General features: G+C 36.0%; 1 protein-coding gene across 4 annotated transcripts in view; it reads right to left on the reverse strand.

The window, feature by feature from the left end:
- Positions 1-23,642, reverse strand: part of PPFIA2 (PTPRF interacting protein alpha 2) — a 499,294-nt gene that overhangs the window by 191,173 nt on the left and 284,479 nt on the right. For 3 of the 4 annotated variants that reach the window (XM_028828829.2, XM_077952487.1, XM_077952486.1), the window contains exon 1: positions 12,403-12,516. Coding sequence is in view for 1 of the 4 variants with exons in the window: in NM_001266465.1 (NP_001253394.1) it covers positions 12,403-12,504 (102 nt within the window). In the remaining 3 variants the exon portion in view is untranslated. 4 annotated transcript variants of the gene reach the window in all.

The following is a 23,642-nucleotide window of genomic DNA, read 5'->3' on the forward strand; positions in this document are numbered from 1 at the left end:
TTCTATTTTCCCATTGCAATAAAAGCTCCAAGAGAGTTGGCACAGTGTCTGTCTGCCTTAATCCTCTTGATTCTCTCTGAATTTGGGTGTTAGCTCAATTCACAACATCTATAGGTATGCAATTAATATTTGCTGAGCAGATTAAAATATTAATAAATGAGTTAAATTTACATACGTCATATAGTTTTATATATTTCCATACAGGTTTGGCCTATATGAAAGCTAAGCTTGTGGCCATGGTTAATTGGCATTATTTCCCAAGAGCTTAGGCTAATTAACATTATTATGTACATCTATCCTTCAATCTGATGACATAAATAATGAAACCTTTATAATACAGTGAAAACTGCTTTTTTCTAATTGTAAATTAGAGGCATCTTGTTTAATACAGTAATTCATTAAACATATCAGCATCTAATTTTGCACAGTACAGTGTAAGATTTAGAAATATAAAATACCCACCCTCTAGGAAAAGAAACACAATAATGATGCTATAAAGGACATCCGTTTTCAGAGACAACTTAAATCTTTTAATCACACTCTTTGCATTTGGCAAATGGAACTTTTAACTGCTTCTCCCTACCCTCATGCCCTCATTGTCTCTTTACCCAGCTTAAAGTTAACAATTCAGTATTTGTAAGCACTCTCTTTCATGCTCCCTCAATTTCTAGAATCTGATCACTTGCCACTACATCCACTGCTAACATTTGTGTCCAAGACCTACAATCTCCCCCTGAATTATAATGGCTCTTTAACTGGTTCTCCTGCTTTCAGCCTTTCATATTCAGGCTATTCTCAAAACACTATTTAAGCTAAAATGTGAGTTAGGTCATTTATACTTCTGCTCAAATTTTTAATGTCTTCTTATTGGGCTCAAGTGAAAGCCAAAGTCCTTATACGTCCCAAAGGGATCTCAATTTTCTGAACTCATCTCCTATTTTTCTTCTTGCTCATTCCGGTATAGCTATGTTGGCTGCCTTGCAGTTTTTTGTTTGTTTAGTTTTGTTAATTTTGCTTTTAACATGTTAAACATCCATGTCCCCACAACAGGGTCTTTGTTCTTCTTATTTTCTCTAACTAAAACATTCTCTTTCAGATATCTGTATGACTATCTCACTTCACCATCTCTTTCACGTTTTAACTCAAATGCCACTTTTCAACGAGACTTTCCCTGGTTACCTACGACATTGGATATCTCCTTCCTAGCTTTTTTGTTCTTCTTAGCATTTGTCCCTATCTAATGTCATATTTATTTATGTATTTTTCTTGCTTACTACCTGTCTTTCAAAACTTAATGTAAGGTCAATAAGGAAATACATTTTTTTAAATCTATTTTGTTCATGCTGTATCTTTAGTGCCTAGAAGATTGGCACATGGTAGATGCTCATGTATATTTACTGAATGAATGAATAAGTACTGATTAAAGCAATAGTTTGTATCTTTATTGGCAAAATTCTTCAGAGAAATGGATACCTGGGATGTTTGACCTGAATAGGTTTGACAGAACTAATAGATTAGCATCAAAAGAAGGAAGATTGTCTTCTATGGTACATAGAGGTGAGATAGTTATATAAACACCTGAGCTCTCTGAAAATGGGGTGTCTGTGTAAGTAAGACTTTGATGGATTGAGTCATAGCTACAATAGACCATTTGAAAGGCATGAAGAATATAAGGACAATGAAGCGAGCAGAATGCTTTGAACTGCACTGAAGGGTTTAAAGAAAGAAAATGACAAGCTTAAGGTTTTAAATTATAGGTCAAGGCTCAGTTAGAGAACCCAAGAGGTGCTATGGCTGCTCATGATAGCCTCTTATCAAGATCCCAAAACATAACAGAAAGAAAATACAAAGTCTAATCTAAGGGGTCACTGAATTACAATATATGATAATTTCACAGCCTTACCAGGAATCTTATGTAGAAATCTTGCCATTACTCCGAGAAAAAAAGCAGGCACCCCAAGAACTATAAAATGGACATTTGGAAAGATTCAGATGTGTCTGAGTTACCCTGATACTCTCATCGCAATAAGTCTTCCTGATTCTGTGATGAATCCAGTTCTATATGGCCACAGAATGACTTCACTTAAAGCAGTTATCTTACAAGAAGAAGCCTCTGCTCATCATGTTCCACCACAAACACCTCTTTCTGCCTCCAGACTTCTAAAATATGAAGAGGTAAATAACAAGGTCTAACCTAAAAAGAGAAGGATTTCAAATCAATAGACCTGTATGCTTTTGCTAATTTGTAGTTTCAGAAATCTGGAAATATATGTAGATGCTAATATTACTGAAACAGAAAGAGGGGGACAACATTTTTTGATCTGGTTAAATTAATCAATATGACGACATTTTTCAGATAATCTGAATTAAACTTTGATGTCAAACACCAAAAAGTGGTTTTAATTGTTTGCTCCATTGGTTAACTAAAATATAAACTCAGTGGTGGCCGAAAACAAGTGAGTAAAAGCCAAAAATTCACTGGGTAGAAGGTAGAAGGAAACTGATGATTTATAGAGTTAAAAATGGTGAATTCAGCTCACCCCCAGCTATTTCCCTTGAGATGACCAAAGTGACACTATCTTCACTAAGGCATTGGGAAATAGATTGGGAAAAAAGATAACACACGACCTACAAAACTGCCAGAACAGCAGTTCTTTACAGATAAAGAATAAAAATGGAGAGATGCTAGTCCTAAAAGGAACCCTTTGATTTCTCTGGGGATGACAGAATTCTGCAGTGGCAGAGGCTAAGTAATAGCAATTAACTACCTAAGCTAAGTTATGTGTGGTTACTATAATAGGCAGAATGGTTTGATCCATTGGGATCTTTGTGATAGCTAATTGATTATAGAGTTGTTAATAAGACATCAAGAATTAGGTTGTATTAATAAAGTAATATTAATAATAAAATCCCTAGACCTGGGGGAATAATTTTTTACTTGAGTCACCTGGTAAACTGTCTTGGCCTTCTCCAAATCCTATACCTGAGTCAGTTTACAGTTAGAAATTTTTTTTTTTTTTTTTTTTTTTTTTTTTTTTTTGAGACGGAGTCTCACTCTGTCACCCAGGCTGGAGTGCAATGGTGAGATCTCGGCTCACTGCAAGCTCTGCCTCCCAGGTTCACACCATTCTCCTGCCTCAGCCTCCTGAGTAGCTGGGACTACAGGACCCCACCACCTCGCCCGGCTAATTTTTTGTATTTTTAGTAGAGACGGGGTTTCATCATGTTAGCCAGATGGTCTCAGTCTCCTGACCTCATGATCTGCCTGCCTCGGCCTCCCAAAGTGCTGGGATTACAGGTGTGAGCCACCACTCCCAGCCTACAGTTAGATATTTGTAAAAAATTAAGGTGAGTTTGTATAGTCATCAATTTTTTTTACTGTCCTGCTATTGAGACATGGGGGTCTATGTCCCCTCCCATTAAATTTGGGTGGACTGGTGACTGTTTTGACCAGCAAAGTATGGCAGAAGTCACATTTTGTGATTTCTGGGCTTAGGTCCTAAAAGGCCAGGCAGCTTCCAACTGGTAGACCAGAATGTTGGCTCTTAGGTCCCTGAGTTATCATCTAAGAAGTCTGAGTATTCCAAGACTGTTATGATGGACAGGCCATGTGTAGGTTCTCTTGTGTGCAGTTCCAACTGAGTCTACCTGTCCTTCAGCTATTCCAGCTCAGGCACCAGACATGTGCATGAAGAATCCGCTTCACAAGCAAATCTTCCTAACCCCAAATATTTGAGTCATCCCCTGCAAATGGTTTGCTAGAACAGATGTCTTCTGGCTTTGGGAGCTGATTGTTAATTTTAATTTTCAGGAGTTTTGTGAGCTGGTGGTTAAGTGCAATCATTATGTCTAAATTGCATAAGCTTATAATTAAATAAAAATATTTTTAAGAGATAGTATACATTTCAAGTATATTAATTCCTAATTATTTTTATTACATTTCACTATTATCTATGCTCCTTAGATTATTTACATCTATTTTACCTAAAAGGTAGAAATACTACATAATGGTTCAGTACTGTGAATTTTTTCCCAACTTGGCATTGAGTAACATCAACATAGCTTGAAATCAACCATGGTGGAAGTATTTACACTAGGGAAATTGGCAAACACCAGAGATCAGTGCTTTTATTTTGCTAACAAAAGAAATCATTTACCAGCACATCATTGTCACCAGTTATCTTGGCTGAGACCCCAAATATTATAGATCAGAGAAGGGCCATCCCCACTGTTCTTTTTCTGAATCCTTGGCCCAGGAGAGTCTATGAGCATATTAAAATGTTGTTTGGTGTCATTAAGTTTTTGGATAGTTTGTCATATCGTGATAGATAATCAGAAAACCTTCTCCCAAAGGATCTGTAACTATTAGAGTCATAGTATTGAGGAAAACAAAATATCAAAATTTGTGAATATCACCTCTGAGCTAGGACTAATTTTCTGGTCCTCACTCTGTAAGAGTCTTTCAGTAACCTGGTGGACAAACTGATTTACCTTGTAGATATCAGCCTATTTCATTTGTCATTTTTCTCAGTGTGCATAAAGAAGTGACCATGGTTTCAGGGTCATAAACCTGACAAAATGGGCTTCCCATGATTAAGACTGATGGAGTTACCACCATGGCGGAGGCCCAGCAGTAAGGTGCAGCCATCTAACTTGAGCCCTGCCATGATAAAATACGGCTGGAGACCAGTTATTCACCATGAAGCAAGCATATTACATCAAATCCTTTCTATTAAACAGAAAGTAGTTTTTCTTCACTGTAATAAACCCCTTTTTTGGATATGGATTTGCCTTCTCTAATGGCCATACTTCTACCAGAAACACCATCTTTTTTTTTTTTTTTTTTTTTTTTTTTTTTGACAGAGGGTCGTTCTGTTGCCCAGGCTGGAGTGCAATGACTGATCTCGGCTCACTGCAATCTCTGCCTCCCCGGGTTCATGCCATTCTCCTGCCTCAGTCTCCTGAGTAGCTGGGACTACAGGCACCTGCCACCACGCCCAGCTAATTTTTTTTTTTTTTTTTTGTATTTTTAGTAGAGAAGGGGTTTCACCATGTTAGCCAGGATGGTCTCGATTTTCTGACCTTGTGATCCGCCCACCTCAGCCTCCCAAAGTGCTGGGATTACAGGCGTGAGCCACTGCGCCCGGTCCCAGAAACACCATCTTACTGAGTTTTTGCTTACAGTCATGTTATCATACACAACATTACTTCAGACAAAAAAAAAAAAACAAAAAAAAAAAACCTGATTTTACAATGAAAAGAGTAATGCAATTGATGGATGCTCCCAGGGACCCCTGATTTTATCACACTATTACATCATTTAGAAGTAACCGATCTTATAGAATGGTTAAATGAGCCAAGACTATTTTAATTCAAGCATGGACATAATACATTGCTAAGTAGGAATGCTATCATCCTGGAATTAGTATATCCTCAGAACTACTAATAGAAGTAAGGTAGAGTCTTTCTTGGAATAACTATGGGTCCATATACGTAAGTCCAGAAATCAAGGGTTATAATTGGAATTTATAATTGCGAACTAGGACCTGTGACCAGTAGAGAAAAGAGGATCAATACTTTTCTGTTGACATACAGACACAGACACACACACACACTCACTATATACATATATATATACACACACACTATATACATATATATACACACACACACACGCATATTTGTGTGTGTATATGCATATAATGTACGTTAGTTAATACATTATTCTCTTTTCTGTTTTCTTTTTTTTTTGAGACGGAGTCTGGCTCTGTTGCCCAGGCTGGAGTGCAGTGGCCGGATCTCAGCTCACTGCAAGCTCCTCCTCCCGGGTTTGAGCCATTCTCCTGCCTCAGCCTCCCGAGTAGCTGGGACTACAGGCGCCTGCCACCTCGCCCGGCTATTTTTTTGTATTTTTTTTTTTTTTTAGTAGAGACGGGGTTTCACTGTGTTAGCCAGGATGGTCTCTATCTCCTGACCTCGTGATCCACCCGTCTCGGCCTCCCAAAGTGCTGGGATTACAGGCTTGAGCCACCGCGCCCGGCCTTCTCTTTTCTGTTTTCTTTACCTTGTTACCATATTTTACCCATTAATTTTCCTCATTTTCTACTCCTCCCCCTGACTGATATTTCCTCACAATCTGAATCCCATCTTCCCAGTATAGAATCCAAGAAACATTTCTTGGGAACGTTTACCACTAGGTGGCAGACATGTGACTTAAGATCAGTCAACCAGACCCCACCATTGTGGCAGTGAGCCTGAGGGGGCAGAGAGGAAACACGCTGGGAAGGGGTAGTGGCGGAGGCTGCATATTTCTGGGACTGGGCGTGTTAGAAAAATTTGCAAAGCTAAGGGGTAGTGGCAGAGGCTGCATGTTTCTGGGACTGGGCGTATTAGAAAAATTTGCAAAGCTAAGAAATGTGGTCCTAGAGACTGCCTGAAAGCTCACTTTAGAGATTTCTTATATGCCTTAATTAATGTCTTGATTTAAACAGCCAAGCTATATGCTCTGTTTTGTGCAATTAGGAACTCTCATCTACATCATAATAAAAACTAAATATGTTTTTATTAATATAAACAGACTTCTTAAGGGATGAACAATTTCACTTATCCTCAATACCAAGGAAAATATTCTACATAATATGTGCTTAATACTTGCTGAATTGGGTTAACGATAAACATAAATTATTCAGGTTGATGTTCTCATCTGGCATTTAGCTATGGCCTAATTTAAAGTTAAAAATAAAGGTAAATAAATTAAGAGTACAAAAAGTGAAATTTATCTAAGATATCATTAACAATCTACTAATTACACTCCTTTACTGGTAGCTACAACTTTAGCCTAATATTTAGTAATTCTCACAGAAAGTGCAAATGGAACTCTCTCTGGTATACTCAAAGGATTGCAGGGACTATGTGAATGGCCATGAATCTTACATTGGAATTTTCTTTAAATGACCATAGCCTATATATGTATACACACATATGTATCATATATTCATACACACACAGACACACACACATACACACAAACCCACACATCATGCATCATTGGGAATTTTTTGGACTGTTTTGTTTTGAAAAGCAAGATGGCCTAGGTAATCAAAATCTTTTACTTTACTATGATTCTGTAAGGATTTCTAAAATTATATAACTTCCTATTAGATCTTAATTCAACACAACCTTGTGAACAGATATTCCCAATTACAAATGGCACTGAAATAGAAACTATTCTTCCTCATAGACTAATTTGGCTGCTGCAGTATGGTCATATAGCATGACATTAACATCTGAAAACGAAAACCTTTAAACTGGTTGCCTTCATACTCAATCCACTCCATATCTTTTACCCTTAAACAATGTTTAAAATCCCATATGTTTCTTATGTACATGTTTGATTATGAAATTGAAATAGCTGTTGGGAGGGCATATGTCCTGTCCTATTTATTCTTGTATTTATCATATCCTATCATAGAACTTTCAAAAATAACTATACATACATATGCATGTACACACATGTAGAATATTTATCTGCTTTCAACTGAGAAGTTCTTCCTTTTCCGAATTGGACTGTATTTTCTACCCACTGATGAAATATGTTTGGATGATATTATTAACTTGTATAGACAGATATTTGTCAATAATAAAAAAATTTTCTTTAGTAGTGGTATGTGTCTAATTGTATCTCAATATCTGTTAATTTTGTTTTGTCTCAAAACAAAAGTGAGGGCATGGTAAGAAATGTTTCAAATGCAATTAAGTTTTCTTTTTAAGTTTATGATCCATGAGATTAAGTTACAGCTTTATTATATATAACTAGATATTAATACTGTTTCTCAAAATCATAACGTGATATGAATACTGTTTCTCAAAACCATAACGTTTTTCAAAGTCACACAATAGTTACATTCTAAAACATTATGAACAATTTAAAACATCCTTTGAGATCGTCAGCTATAACAATAGTTGAAACAACTCTGACAATAAAAATGTTCTTCACGTTGACATTCACAGGCAGTAACTACATAAAAATTCCCAGTTTTTCTTTACCTCTTCATTAGTTCAGAAAACTTTGTCAAAACATGTCTTATTGATCATTTTGAGTTGCAATAACACCAGGGATAAATTATTTTCTATAAATATAACTTTCTGTAAACATATACTTGCCAAAGATGGTCAGAGGAGTTTTAGGAATAACAAATTTTGTTTCAATATTTTTTCTACATTTTTATCAGTGTAAAAATATTGAACAAAAGCTTGTTCGTATGTTTCTATAAATATCCACTATAAATTTTTGAAATTTCTATTTTTGTATAATTATTTATAACGTTATAATGATTGTATTAGGATATTCTTAATTTAATAACTTGAGGCAGTTGGGTTTAAGAGCAACTGCAGTGATGACTGATTTTCTTTCATTCACTCACATTTCCGCAATGTCAACAAGGTATTTCTGCAGAGAAAACATAACATGTGGCCAGGCCATGCATTTCAGCTTTGACCTCAGAATAAAAACATAGCACATTGACTTTTCACATGACTAACACACAATAAATTAGGATTGAATTACAAAAATTTAAATAGGCCAGGAGCAGTGGCTCATGCCTGTAATCCCAGCACTTTGGGAGGTGAAGATGGGTGGATTGCTTGAGTCCAGGAGTTTGAGATAAGCCCAGGCAACATGGCAAAACCCCATCTCTACAAAAAATATAAAAATTAGCTGGGTGGCATGTGGCTATAGTCCCAGCTACTTGGGAGGCTGAGGTGGGAAGATCACCTGAGTCCAGCAAGCTCTAGGCCGCAGTGAACCATGATTGTGCCACTGCACTCCAGCCTTAGTAACAGAGTAAGATCTCATCTCAAAAGAATTAAAAACAAGAAAAAAAAGAAATCTGAACAAACTCTGTTCTTTAAACATAATACCTTTGCATCACATGTGAATTGTGGGTGACATAGGAATATGATTTCTTCAATACATAGTCTGTGGGTAAACTGAGAAGGAAGTAGTGGACTCTCTGGGTATTTTATTTATAAGCCATTTATAGGCCTGGGACAAGTTACTTACTGCCTTAGTTTTCTCTTGAATTAAATGGGGATAATGAGACTGCTATGAGAATATAGTGAGTTAAACATGTAAAACATTTATAAAAACATTTAGATTTTAATGTTAGCTATTATCATTTTTACTCTCCATCTTCATTCAACTCCCACTGGAACTTCTATTTTCTATTTTGGGAGATGGTATAATTCATTCAAATATAATTACACAGAAGGATTTTTTCTGATCTATTGTTTTTGATAATATTCAAAATTAATACAAATGACCTCATCCACACATGGTTTCATGGACTAGCTTTTTATGTTATTTGGCTCAGTTCATGAACATATGCTAACTACTTGATGTAAAGTGAGCCACACGTTGATCAGAACCTTGGAAACTGGAATGCTCAATTACACTTTATATTTTATTTTATTTTACATATTTATTTATGTATTTATTTTTTGAGACAGAGTCTCCCTCTGTCGCCCAGGCTGGAGTGCAGTGATATGATCTCTGTTCACTGCAACCTCCGCCTCCCGGATTCAAGCGATTATCCTATTTCAGCATCCCGAGTAGCTGAGGTTACGGGCATGTGCCACCATGCCCAGCTATCAGTTATACTTTAAATTTGCTCACAATCTGACATCAATTAAAGTTTCTTTACATGTGAGAAGGAAACACTAGCTTGTTGCTTTGTCTCTGTGACCAGCACACAGATAGTAAGAAGAAAAGCACAACATCTAGAAAGATAAACAACCATAAAATCTATAAAAGTGGTTTTATTTAGCAACATTTGATAAGGCATTTGGTGGGAAGAGAGATGTATTTTATTTTCAGCCCTGGATATACTTCTTCTGGGAGATGGAGGAGGGTGAGAGGTAGTTATGTAACTTAAGGAGTTATTATATAATCAATACTTTGTACAAGGGAGTTTTCATAAATCTGTTTTCCTTGGTGTAGTCAACAACAAAAATCCTCCACATCACTGCCTTAAGGAGGGTAGAAAAGTATTTTCCAGCCTTATTCACATTTTCAAAGTAACTATTATGCATGGTTAAAATCAATGGCTTCAATATCTGTTACTGTTATTTTAAAGGAACTTTGTATTTTTCTCATTTTGACTACTGAATAGGTACTCCACATGTGGCTCACCTTCCTCCCTTTATTATCCAAGACTCCTTTGCAAACACAATAGCCTCAGGTATTTCTGGGCCTCATGGGGTTCAATATGATGAAAATCGTATGGACTCTGTCACCAAATCTCTTAGCTCTCTAAAATTCATCACAACTAGATATTCCATACTGTGGTGGTCTGACTGTTAAGCAATGTCCTCTCTAGTTATAACAAGTCTTTGAGTAATAATGCTGATGGCCTCATGGTTAGTGCCCAGGCTCTGGATTTAAACTACCTTACCTTTCAAATTCCTTCTTTGCTATTTACCAACTGTGTGACTTCTGGCAAGTTATCTGACCTTTTCTGAGCTCACTTACCTGGTCTGTAAAATGGAGATAAGTATAACATCTCCAGAGGGGTGTAGAAAGGAGTAAGGGACTGAAGAAAAAAGGCTAGATGAATGTACACAGCTAATAAAAGAGTGTCTGGTGCATTTTAAATGTGAGCATTAGTTATAAACCTAACCAAAGCTTTGTATTTCCCTGCATTCTCAGCTTTCTGCTCCTACTTTTACATTTGACTGTGCTGTGTTAAATCAAGGAATGTAGTCTAAGGTACTAAAATATAACATAGTGTAATAGGGCGGAATAAATGTCACGGTATAAATAAATTTCAAATTTGCATGAAAACACAGTGGTAAGTTAAAAAATCAAGGGCAGGAAATATATAGAAAGGAAGAGGGCAACAGAAAAAAATTATCTGATACCTGATAATGTGATCTAAACTGCCCTTGTCATGCCGTGTTTGAGGCAATCCATTAGACTGGTTCATCAAAGTATCATTGAAAACCAATTCAATGTATGCATGTATGTTAATTCTCTTTACCATAAATAAGACCTTGATAAATAAGGACATAAATTCAGTTTGACCATGTAACCATTATGCAAGCAACCCTATCTCTCATTAAAGGCACAAGCTCCCAGTTAGTAGAACTGTATTTTATATTACTCTCTAAGACTCATAAAGTGAATAGGCTGTTAGCTATATCTATTTTTTCAGGATTAATCTCTTATAGCTATAACACTTAGACTATTTTTCACCAACTTAGTATTTAAATTGAACTTACATCTACATAAAAGTGTTTTTTTTTTTTCTACTTCCATTTAGTAAACTGTACTTCTGTATGGGTAATGTGGTAATTTACATATTTTATAAAATTTAGTAATTTTTTTTTCTGAAAGAAAATAAAGCATGTTTTATCAAATTCTGAACTTTAATGTTACATGGCATATCATATGCTTGATGAAAATACATGGTTTTACAACAGTAGAATCTGGCAAATTCCATGAGTTTCATGAAATTAGAATATTGTGACTGGACATCCCTTTGGAAATTTGTTAAAACATAAAGGCACTCCACTTTTAATGGGCAGATATTTTTTTTCTTGAGTGTTTTCTTTTTTCTTGACACTATTTTTTGTTTCCTTTTTATTTTTATTTATTTATTATTATTTTTTTGAGAGAATCTCACTCTGTTGCCCAGGCTGGAGTGCAGTGATGCAATCTCGGTTCACTGCAGCCTCTGCCTCCCAGATCCTCCCAAGTAGCTGGGACTGCAGATGTGCACCACCAAGCCTGGCTGATTCTTGTATTTATAATAGAAATTGGATTTCACCATGTTGGCCAGAGTGGTCTCAAACTCCTGACCTCAGGTAATCTGCCTGCCTTGGCATCCCAAAGTGCTAGGATTACAGGCATGAGCCACCACGCCCGGTCTTTAGTTTTCCTTTTTTTAAAAAAACCTTTTGCTGGTTGGAGGTGAGGACCAAATCCAGGCCACTCTTTTGTAGCAGCCCATAATTTAAACTCTTCTTCTTCTCCAAAACTCTCCTCTCTTGCCCATTTCCAGCCTCTGAGGGATTACCCTACCCTCAAAACAACCTTTTTAAAGTTTGAAACCCATTATTGAAATCCAGATCTTCTTTTTAAAGTCAAATAAAGTAAAGGCCAGAAGGAATGTGAACATTTTGTAAAGCAACATAGTGATTTAGTAGCTGTGACTATAATTTAGGTTTCCTGTTTTGAGTTTTATAGTATATCCTCCTTTACTTTAAGTAACTGACTATGAGTTACTATCTGCTTAAAGTATTTCTAAAGTTTTAAATGCTTATATTTTCTTCGTATATGTGTGTTAGATGTAATGCACTGAACTACAAATGGAATTAATTCCAAGAAGGCTGCTTTACACTTACTCTTGTGTTATTTCTTTCAGCTTTGAGTTCAGAGATTTCTTCTTCCTTTTCTAGAAGTTGTTCCCTGCAGGCATTTAATTCTTTTGTCAGTGCAGCAAATTCCTGGAAGAGTAATAAAAATATTTGGAGAAATATTCAAGATCTAAAAGCAGACAAAATTCAAAATATAAATTTCAAAATGAAAAGAATGGGGAAATATGACCCCATTGACTGGTCAACATATATTGCTGTTATGAAGTATCTTAAATTCATTATTCAAAACATGCTAATCCATAATATGTATCATATGCATTTTATTACGATAGTGTATAAAGTATATTTCAAAATATATCAGATACATCACACTGAACCTACGTTAATATAACTTATTCCCAGAATCAATTTAAGTTTGGCTAACAGCTCCCAAAATCTTCTACTTTAATTCCTATACAGCAATGTTTATACAGAGTACAGTGGATCTTCAGAACAACTACACAAAACCCTGCTAAACGTGCTACTTTGAGATTAACAAATTTATTTTGTTAACAAGATGAAGCAGGGTAATCTACTTTTTTTTTTTTTTTGCAAAGTAATAAATATGCCTAAGATTTGATAACATGATCTAAGATTTTCTTATTAATTTGCATATTGCTCAGTCTTTCTAAAAGATAAGCTCCATGTGGACACAGGCTTTGACCTGTTCACTGTTACACCACCAGTGCCTAAGACACAGTGGGAGCTCAAATGATATTTATTTTTAGTTCATAGAAATAGGTCATATTGTTACCAAAAAATTGGGGGCTCTGGAGTAATTCTGTCTTCATGTGGTTAATGACACTGTGAAGGAATCTTCATTGGCCTCCTTCCCCTAAATGGGATCAGAGATCATATGATATGGTATTTTTACCAATAGGTGGAGAGTTTGTTTACACACAGAAAAAGGTTATTTAATAAGAAGACCAAGAAATTCAACTATTCTGGTATTCTACCTTATAAACAAATATTTAATTTAAAAAAAGTAAACAGATCCATATTATCACCAAACCTGTCAGAGTGATTTTCAGTAGTAAAATTGATGCTTATCAAATATTTAAGTTTTTGGGAAAACTTAGCTCTAGGCTGAGAAGGCACTCAGAAGATTAAAAAAAAAAAAAAAATGGAGACAGGTTTGGTTAATGTAACCTCCAGGGAGGCAAATTTAGTGAAAAGAAAATGAATATGATGATTATGAAAAGCTGGGGAAGGTTTGGAGTTTATATTTTTGTTTGCTTCAAACCATTTATTTTGCTTAGTTTCTCGAAATGGCTTCAACCCAAGTGAGTACTTCAAAGATCTCAGAGTAGGCTTTAGGGCTTAGATTCTAGATGACAGAGTTTATTGTTGCATTTTGGCTGAAATAGGGATAAATGTTTTCTCCCCGATTGCTGCTTAAATGCTGCTAATACCCTGAGCATATTATTTATGTGGTAAATGGAAATAAAACAAATAGAAAACAATAAACCTTTCTCTAGAAAATAAAATTTTCTTCATATGCTGCATAGTTTTGATACAGAAAATAAGTGATACCTGAAGATTCTTTATGGTACATTATTAACATGTAGGCATTCAGAAACAATTTTGTGTATATTATTAACATTGACAAAGATAAAACATAAAATCTGTATATTTAACATCATGCTAATTAGCTATTATAATTTTAACATTAGATATCTCTAGGCAGTGAAATTATGAATGAATTTTGGTTTTTGGCTTCCACCCATGTATTTCAATCATCAAACTTTCTTCAATGGAGAAATATGTTTTTGTGCTTTGAAAATAAGAGAAAATATAAATCTGTAAGTGCAGTAAAAGAATCAAGTTTTTAAAGCAGAGGGGAGAAATTAGTCAAGATGTTATAGGCCATGGAAGACTTGGCCTTTTTTGTTATTATGGCACTCATTCTGAGTAGGCTAGTGACTCCATGTATCAAGATTAGTCTTACATTTATTAACGTCCTAGCAACTTTCAGGCACTACTTTCATGTTCATTATACCATCTTGCTCTCTAAATACCTAGGGAGGGGGTCATACTCCCATCTTATGGCTGAGGATACTGAATAATGGTAAGTTGTAGGTCTAAGTTCACAAAACTCACAAGCCACAGGGAGTGAGTGAACTCTGAGCATCATTCTCCACACTGCAAGTTTAGTGCTTTTCTACTATTTCATTTTGAACCTAGTTGTTTGTTGCCTTTATATTATTCAGATCTGGAGTACATCTAGAGGTGACCTTTTTCCTTATCTGAAACATTAAATAATATTACTACTGATATGGTTAGGCTCCCTGTCCCCACCCAAATCTCACATTGAATTGTAATAATCCCCGGGTGTCAAGGGCAGGAACAGGTGGAGATAATTGAATAATGGGAGCGGTTTCCCCTCATACTGTTTTCCTGATAGTAAGTTTGAGATCTGATCGTTTTATAAAGGGAAACCCTTTTCACTTGGTCCTCATTCTCTCTTGCTGCCATCATGTAAGAAGTGCCTTTCACCTTCGACCATGATTGTGTGACCTCCCCGGTAACATGGAACTTGAGTCCATTAAACCTTTTTTTCTTTATAAATTACCCAGTCTCAGGTATGTCTTTATCAGCAACGTGAAAAAGAACTAACACAACTGCAATTATCTTGCATGATCCCCCTTAATTAGTCCAAGAGTGTGGGGAACTAGAAGGTCCAAAGCATAGTATACCTTCTACACAGAGCAACAAGTGTTAGACAAGCATGTTCTATGTATCTGAGATCGCGTAAAGGCAGATATTTCATTTGGAGTTAACCACCAAACATTTTAACACTTTTCCTCTGACAGTTCTCTTTTCTATACCTATTCTCCTTACCATAAATATGAACTGAGCCTCACATCATCTTACAAACATATCGATAACAGCAAATACGGTTAACATTGATTGTAACCTTACAGTTACGGTATGCAAGGTCCTCTGCCAAGCAATTTATATTAATTATCTCATCAATCCTAATAACACACCATAAGAAACTACTAAAATCTCACTGAGGCCTAGAGAAGTTAAGTAATTTGTTCAAAGTTGCACACCTAGTCAATGATGGAGCTGGGCTTTGAACCCAGACAACCTAACTCATACTGGGTGATTACAATAGGTTGTTTGTTTCCCCTGACCACAGGCTTTTCCCTTCTGATTTGTGCTTCAATTTTTGGAAAAATTATATTTCCCACGGTCATCAAACTTTCAGTGCTTTTAACCTTCAAACATATCAAATTGAAACCAACTTTAACTTTCAAAATTCAAACCACCCAAAACATGGCCCTTTCATAACTAAACAGCTTTATTACTTATAGAACAATAGTAACTATTAATACCACTTTGAGCAGTTGGCACTTTGTTTTGCCATGCCCCAAGATAACCGTTTTACATGAATAATTCCATCTACTCCCTATTTTTCAGATGAGGACACTGAAGCTTAGCAGTGATGAATAAATTGTTCAAGGACGCAGCTAAATATGACCCACTTTGATTCTAAAACGTTTAGATTTCTGCAACACTACGTCCTTCTGGCCAAAAAAAGGAGTCTCTTAACAAATGTCTCAAGCATTATGAGATTATCATCTGTCTAACTATCCAGCCACTCATACAACAGTTATTGAACTCCTACCACATATCAGACCCTGTGCTAGATGCTAAAGATATGAAGATAACATAGAACAGTTGTTGCAGTTGACCTCACAGAACTTTCAGAATTCACATTTGAGGGCCATCAGGGATCTCCATCATTAACAAGCACTCAAAACCCATCACCAAGTGCCACACACAGAGTAATACTAGTGTATGCCTTTTATAAGTCATGCATCCCTCAAAAGCCTCCTTCCTAGACAGTCTATCTACTGTCAAAAATTTATCTTTCCTGTTTCCATTTCTACCTTTTCATTTTTTTCAACTTTTTTTCTTGTTTCTTTTACATACTATCTACTGTGCTTCAAATACTCTTCATCATCCCTCTGCCTAACTAATTCACTTTTAAAGCACTAGTTAGCCTTCTTAATGCTTTAAAATACCTAATTGTATTGTTTTTATAATAACTGAATTATGTGTTAGTCTCCTCCACCTAAACAGTACAATCCTTTAAGGCAAGGTTGTTAGTGTATTTTTATATCCTTAGGCCTTAGCATAGTTCCCGGAAAATTGAGTAAACAATAAATCCTTGTTGTGATAATAAATAAATGGTTTACTTTCCTCAAACTTTGGACTTTGATACCAAAATAAATTTAAAAGATATTATCGGAGGTTTTTAAAAATTTTTCTAAGTGAGAGCACTATAATTTGCTTAACATATAACAGATATAATATTCTTTTTTTACTTTATAGCTGTTGTTTTGTCTGTATTGAAATATACTATATTCTGCCTAGCAATGACATTATTGTCTGTCATGCTTTCTAATATGTATATATACATACATATATATGTCATTTTGCTCTTTGTGGTTGATGGCTGATCTGATTCTCTTATCTCACTGATTCAAACATGCTTAGTTCTTTCTACAGATTCCTTTTAATTCAGACATAATGAAGTATGAATAGTTTCCTTCTAACATATATGTCTCACTGCTTTAAGCTTCTGATAATACTCTGTGTTATACATTGCATTCCGTTTCTTACCTTTTTCACACATATATATGGGTGTGTGTGTGTGTGTGTATATATATATATATATATATAGTGATATAGTGATTACCAGGACATTTGCCAAATTCAACAAATTATTCAGAAAATCTTTTCTGATCCTGGTAGTTTCCACAAGGAGATCTGCAGTATACCTCCCACCTAGGAACAGGCTAGCTGTAGTGCTGAAGCTCATTATCATGAAAGCATAATTTTGTGATATAAATATTTGTGTTGAATGTAAAGATGGTAGAATGAATGAGGGCATGTGCACCTGAGAGAAAATGAATGTGGCAGGAGAAATCATGAAAATATTTTCTATTCCTTAGTGCTTTGGGCCTATTGCTCTGAATAATTCATGCATTTAAATTTATCATTTGTTCACTGGATCTATCACATTGGTCTTATTCATTCTTAAAGTGAAAGTGTGTATTTAACCAATATGGTATTTCTCTAGTCTAGCATTTCTCAAATTACGTTTTTAGAACAGTATTTCCACAAGATTCCCAGAAAGGAATTCATGGGGGAACAACCTAGAGTTCCATATATAGAAAAATGTATGAATTAAATATAGTAAATGCACATGATGGAATATTATGCAAAGGGAAGAACAAATAGGTTAGATCTTTGTATAACAACATGGAAAGATTTCAAAAATATAATTTTGAGAGAAAAAGGTAAGAAACAGAATACAATGTATAACACAGAGTATTATCAGAAGCTTAAAGTAGTGAGAAATAAATGTTAGAAGGAAACTTTATTCATACTTCATCTGAATTAAAAAGAATCTGTAGAAAGACCTAAGTGTATTTGAATCAGTGAGATAAGAGAATTAGATCAGTCACCAACTACTAAGCATACTCAACAACTTTTGAGACTATTTTGTTCTCCAACCCATGCGTGCCAAATACTTTCTTTTTCCAAAGAGCAAAATGACTTTCCCTACTCTATGTTTTGTCCCTTGGAATTTTAAAGAACAGTCAAGATCTAGACCACACAGGCCGGGCGCGGTGGCTCGAGCCTGTAATCCCGGCACTTTGGGAGGCCGAGATGGGTGGACCACGAGGTCAGCAGGTCGAGACCATCCTGGCTAACACGGTGAAACCCCGTCTCTACTAAAAAAAAAAAAAAAAAAACTAGCGGGGCCATGTGGCGGGCACCTGTAGTCCCAGCTACTCGGAGGCTGAGGCAGGAGAATGGAGTGAACTCGGGAGGCGGAGCTTGCAGTGAGCTGAGATCCGGCCACTGCACTCCAGCCTGGGTGACAGAGCTAGACTCTGTCTCAAACACAGTGTCGTAACAGTACGCTCAGCGCAAAGGGATGGGTGCCCTTCTCTTTCTTAGTGTGTCCTCAGGCACATCACAAACACATTTATATGATATATATATATATCACTATGTAGTGGACCCTGTTTTTAGTGCTGGGAAGAAGACAAGCAAAGAAGCAAGTTAAAGTCCTTGCTCTCGATATGTTTATATGTATTCAGGGGATTAATCATTCAAACTACTTTTTCTCTGAAATTAATCTTTTCTAGCCATTTCTATCCCTCTCAATACTAATTCAGCTCATGGTATAAAGCAATAGTTTCTTTATTTAAAAAAAAGAGGAAAATAAAATGACTTTTTTTCTGTTAGTATCTTAAAATTTTGAAAGTATCATTTCTTATACACCAACACAGGTCATCTAACTTCTGTGCACTCCTAAATTTGTTACAAGTCTCTTAAACTACATAAAATCTAAAGCTCTTCTATTTCAGCTAATATTCCCAGTTGTTACCTTTTTACTTATTTTCTTCCCCTCTCTCATCGTTTTTTCTTTTAAAAACAGGGTCTCACCTTCCTTTAAAAAAAAAGACAAGGGTGTTGCTATGTTGCCCAGCTTATCTCAAACTCCTGGCCTCAAGCAATTCTCCCACCTCCAAGTCCACTTTCCAAAACACTGGGATTACAGGTGTAAGCCACTGAGCCTGGCTCTTTACTTAACTATCGTTTCTTAAGTACTAATTATATGCTAGGTACCTTGTTAGGAACTTTACATCTGTTATGTCATTTAATCATTATAGCAGTGCTATTATTCCCAGAACACAGATGAGAAAAGTAGAAGAGATTAAGTATTTCCATCGAGACCCATTCCATTATATGGCGATGCTAGTGCCAACATCCCTGAAACCTGTCATATCCCAGAACAAAGATAAGCTGTCTTGTATCTTATCAGTGGTTTCATTCTTTTGTGCTGACTTCTAAGCTAAGGATGAGCTTGAGTAATTCAAGTGTCTGTGCTGCAAATATTTCAAATGATAGGCCTTAGGTCAATATGTTGTTCTTAGTAAGTTTAATGAAAAGAAGCTTCTCTTGTTTTGATCTCTGCATATGTTATTTCCAAAGTGAAAAATACAGGGGCAAAGCATAGATTCACTCAGTTCTTGTGCCTATTTACATTCTATAAGAGTAACCTAGACAGGAAATTAAAGAGTGTATAACTTCTTCTGGTCAACCTTCCTCTTCTTTTCAACTTATGCCTTTTCCACCTGGTATATCACCAGACCCTATCGGGCTACCCATTCTCAGACAGACACAGAGCATTCTATTTTTATACAGGTTCTTCTTTAAATTCATTTTCTGACATTTAATAATAAACATAATAGGGCTTGAAAAAAAAAAAAAACTTCCCTGACTCATTTCAGATGGTATGCTTACTTGAGGAGGTTTAATTGAGAAAAAAAATGACATATTTTCTCATTTACTAAATGCTTGAAAGGCTTTGATTTAATAGGTAAGGCCTCATCTCAGGAAAGCGGGTTAGGAGAAGCTGCATGATAAGAGGAAAATTCAGCCTTTCAATTTCAAGTCAATGACACCAGACAGTCTCCAGAGAAATCTGTGACAATGCATTCATCTTGATTACAATTTGAATACTCTTTACCTTTCAATTAAACCTGCATTTTCTAATCTTGTGGGCCACTTAATTAATGAACGGACAATGGCTTTATTTCTGTAGCCATCTATCTGAGTAAGTCCTGCCTTGAAGAATCGTGAGTGCAAACCAGTTTGAGAGAGAAGAGGAAAAATAAATGGTGAGCTGGAATTCAGCTTCACTAAACACTGCCAACACCCTCACCAACCACAAAAAAGCATCTTTTAAGTTTATTCTTCAACCATTTGTGCAAATCAAAAATAGCTCTCAGGAAAGCATATGGCATGGAAGCATGCTGATTTGACCATCTAGCATTTCAATTAGACAAAATTAACTGCTTCAAAATGCTTTTTTTTTTATAATGACTTCCTTAGGCTATGCCCCTCATTTACTGTATTTTGGTGTTTCCTCCTTTGAACTTTAATAATTCTTCTAGCAATTCTATCTGTAATACTCAGTGGAAAGCTTTGGATTTGAAATCTATTTTTATTTGCATATAATTTCACATAAATTTACATGTAAAAAGATATGTATTTTTTCCCCAAACCACAGGACATACTTTCTAGAACAGATTAATAACAGAAGTATTACATTTGAGAGATAAACAAAGCAATGAAAAGACAATGTATTTCTCAACTTTTATATCTACACTTAGTATATTAGCTGGTAAAAATTCAGAAGAGTCTTCAGAAATTCAGTTTGGAAATCATTTAATTTGGGAAGAAAGGCATACAGAAATTAATACTTCATCATTATATCACTATGTATATGCAATATTTTTATTTTATTATGTAATCAAATGCAGTGTTAATGACCTCTGTTTTTATAATTGCCTTCTGGTCTCACATGAGCCCAGGGAATGCTGTCATCCAAAATTACTGTGCAAAACAGCCCATGTCTCATGGTCAGCCCTGGGCTAGACAGCTTGAAGGTAGAATTGCCTGCATAACTAATGCAATGTGACAGGCACAACTGGACTCAGAATTTTCACAAAAATCATTGGGTAAGATGGCTCAAGTTAAAAGCAAAACGAGGTTTAAATTCCATGTACATTATATTTCGTGCCCCCTTGAATTTTTATGTATCTATATTCTAATTAGAGAGCTTTTTGGTCTTTTTCCTAAAACTGCATAACAGAAGACTACGTTAATGTATCATGGTGACTTGGGGGATGCAAGCCTATTTAAAATCCAGCATGCTACAGAAGTCATTCCCTTGGTAGATGTGTACTTGGGTACTTGGTAACTTTTGTTTTCAAATTCTTCTAATCAAGGTACTTAGAATCTTTCAAAAAGTGGATGTTTGTGGAAATCAAAATTGTCAATCAGTCTCAGGCTGTCTGTCCATCAAGCCATGAATCATTCACTATGCTCCTACTGAAATGTGCCTATCTTATGTCTTATTCCCACTCTGCTTTGTGGACACCAATTTCTCAATATATGTATAGAGCTATCCCAGGTATTAGGCTTTCTTTGACAATGGCTTGCTAGAGATGATTCCGCTTGTTTTTAAATCCTGGAGAGCCGGCACTACATATTGTTTTTAAATCCTGGAGAGGTCACCTCAGATTGGTTGGGAACATATTTGGAGGCAAGGTAGAGTTTTTCAGTATCCCCACATTGGCTGTTCTGCTGGCACTGCATTGCTTCTGTGGGCCCTAGGCACATTTGCCTTCACGGGCCCATTCATCTATTAATATATATATATATTATATTATATATTAAATATTATATATAATATATATAAAATAATATTTTTTAATAGATGAATGGGCTCATGAAGGCATATATTCATATTATATATATAAATTTTATAAAAACATGCAGTTTTTTTCTTTAATGATAACTAAAATGTAACTCTAGAGTCACCTACCCAAGGCTCATTGTTACTCATTGTCCTTTTTCTTTGGAAGGCACTGATAATGAAACTAATTATGTATCAGGGACAAGAGGATTCTCCTCCAGCATGATAATAAAAAAAGAGAGAGTTCTACTATAGCATTAGCAAGCTAGCATGGCAGAAGTGATTGACATTAGTGTGATACAGTAAAAATACTCAGCACATTTTTGGAGAGAAAATATCTCCTTTGTTCCTGTGTTCCTGCAGTAATTCTTGCTGATCAGAAATTTACATTACTACTACCTAAGACACATCAAGTGACATTCTATAATGTTAATGTATATAAGGGTAGAGCCTATGAGGAAATTATCTAGATATCATAAAACAGTTCTTCAAAGCTTCCTTAAACATATCTCTGACCGGGCGCGGTGGTTCACGCTTGTAATCCTAGTACTTTGGGAAGCTGAGGAGAGCGGATTACCTGAGCTCAGGAGTTTGAGAACAGCCTGGGCAACATGGTGAAACCCCATCTCCAATAAAATACAAAAAAATTGGCTGGGCGTGGTGGCTCACACCTATAATCCCAGCACTTTGGGAGGCCGAGGCTGGTGGATCGTGAGGTCAGGAGTTCAAGATCAGCCTGGCCAAGATGGTGAAACCCCGTCTCTATTTAAAAAAAAAAAAAGTATCTGACTTTATCTTCTATTATCCTCTCCTCATCCTCTGATTGCATCTATTATCACTAACCCAGGGCTCACACACCTCTCAAGATGTTTTCTGGTGTCTGAAATGCAATGATAGTATAAAACATATTTGAGAAGTTTTTAATGAACCCTTGCATTGCTTGCTCTGAGATGCTGTTTGAGAGGAGTCCAGCTGCCTACACGTCTGACCAGAATCCAGGGTTAGAGCCTGAAGTCTTTCACAGATTCCCTGACCCAGGTGAGAAGGATGCTCCCTATTGAATGAAGCTCCCACCTCACCCCTTGAGCTCTTGCTCTAAGTTTGAGTAACTGCCTTGCTAACAAATCCTATCCCTCTGCATAATATCACTAGAATGAGAAAGAGACAAACAGAATGGCTTAGAATCAAGACTGAAGTTACTCACTCCAAGTTTCCTTTCCCTTTGACTTGCTCCATCTCCCCTTCATTTTTCTCCGAATAGAAAAAAATAAAACAAAACCTTGTTCTGGTCTTATTGTATCAAGTAGATGAACGAACAGAAAGGGAGGTCATCAGGAAGCAATTCTTTTCCTTCTTCAGCCAATTCATGCTCTTGTCCTTAATTTCGACTTCTCTTTATGGAGGAGAGGGAAAGAATCTTCAACCTCTATAAACGTCCAAAAGATATTTTTGCGTATTTGATGCTTCATGCATTTGTACATTTATTAAAACTCAACATTCTAAGTACGTTAGTACAATCACCTGGCCCAGTAAGCATTGTAGTTAAAGCATTTCAGGGCTGAGTCATTGCCAGTCAAAAACTCTTTTGGCAGGAAAAGCCAATTTCCAACAGCTCTGACAGTGTAAAGCAGGAGGCATGTTTGACAAGATGCTGCGTATTAATTTAAAAGGCTTTAGCATCTGGTTAGGTAACACCTGCTGTGGCAAACACTCAGAGACACACAAAATAGCATTCGAGCTGAATATTTAAATCTCCCAACATAGATCAACAAAGCTCTAACTCTAAACAAAACAAAACAAAACAAAATCACATCTCTAGCAATCAGTTATAATTATATAACCAAAAATATTTGGGCTACAACATTGTTTGCTGTTCACTGTGCTGAAATGCTGTAGTGGGTGCTATAAAAGTTGTAAAATCTATTGAAACATA

This window comes from Macaca mulatta, chromosome 11 (assembly GCF_049350105.2).
Source record: "Macaca mulatta isolate MMU2019108-1 chromosome 11, T2T-MMU8v2.0, whole genome shotgun sequence".
Classification (NCBI taxonomy): domain Eukaryota; kingdom Metazoa; phylum Chordata; class Mammalia; order Primates; family Cercopithecidae; genus Macaca; species Macaca mulatta.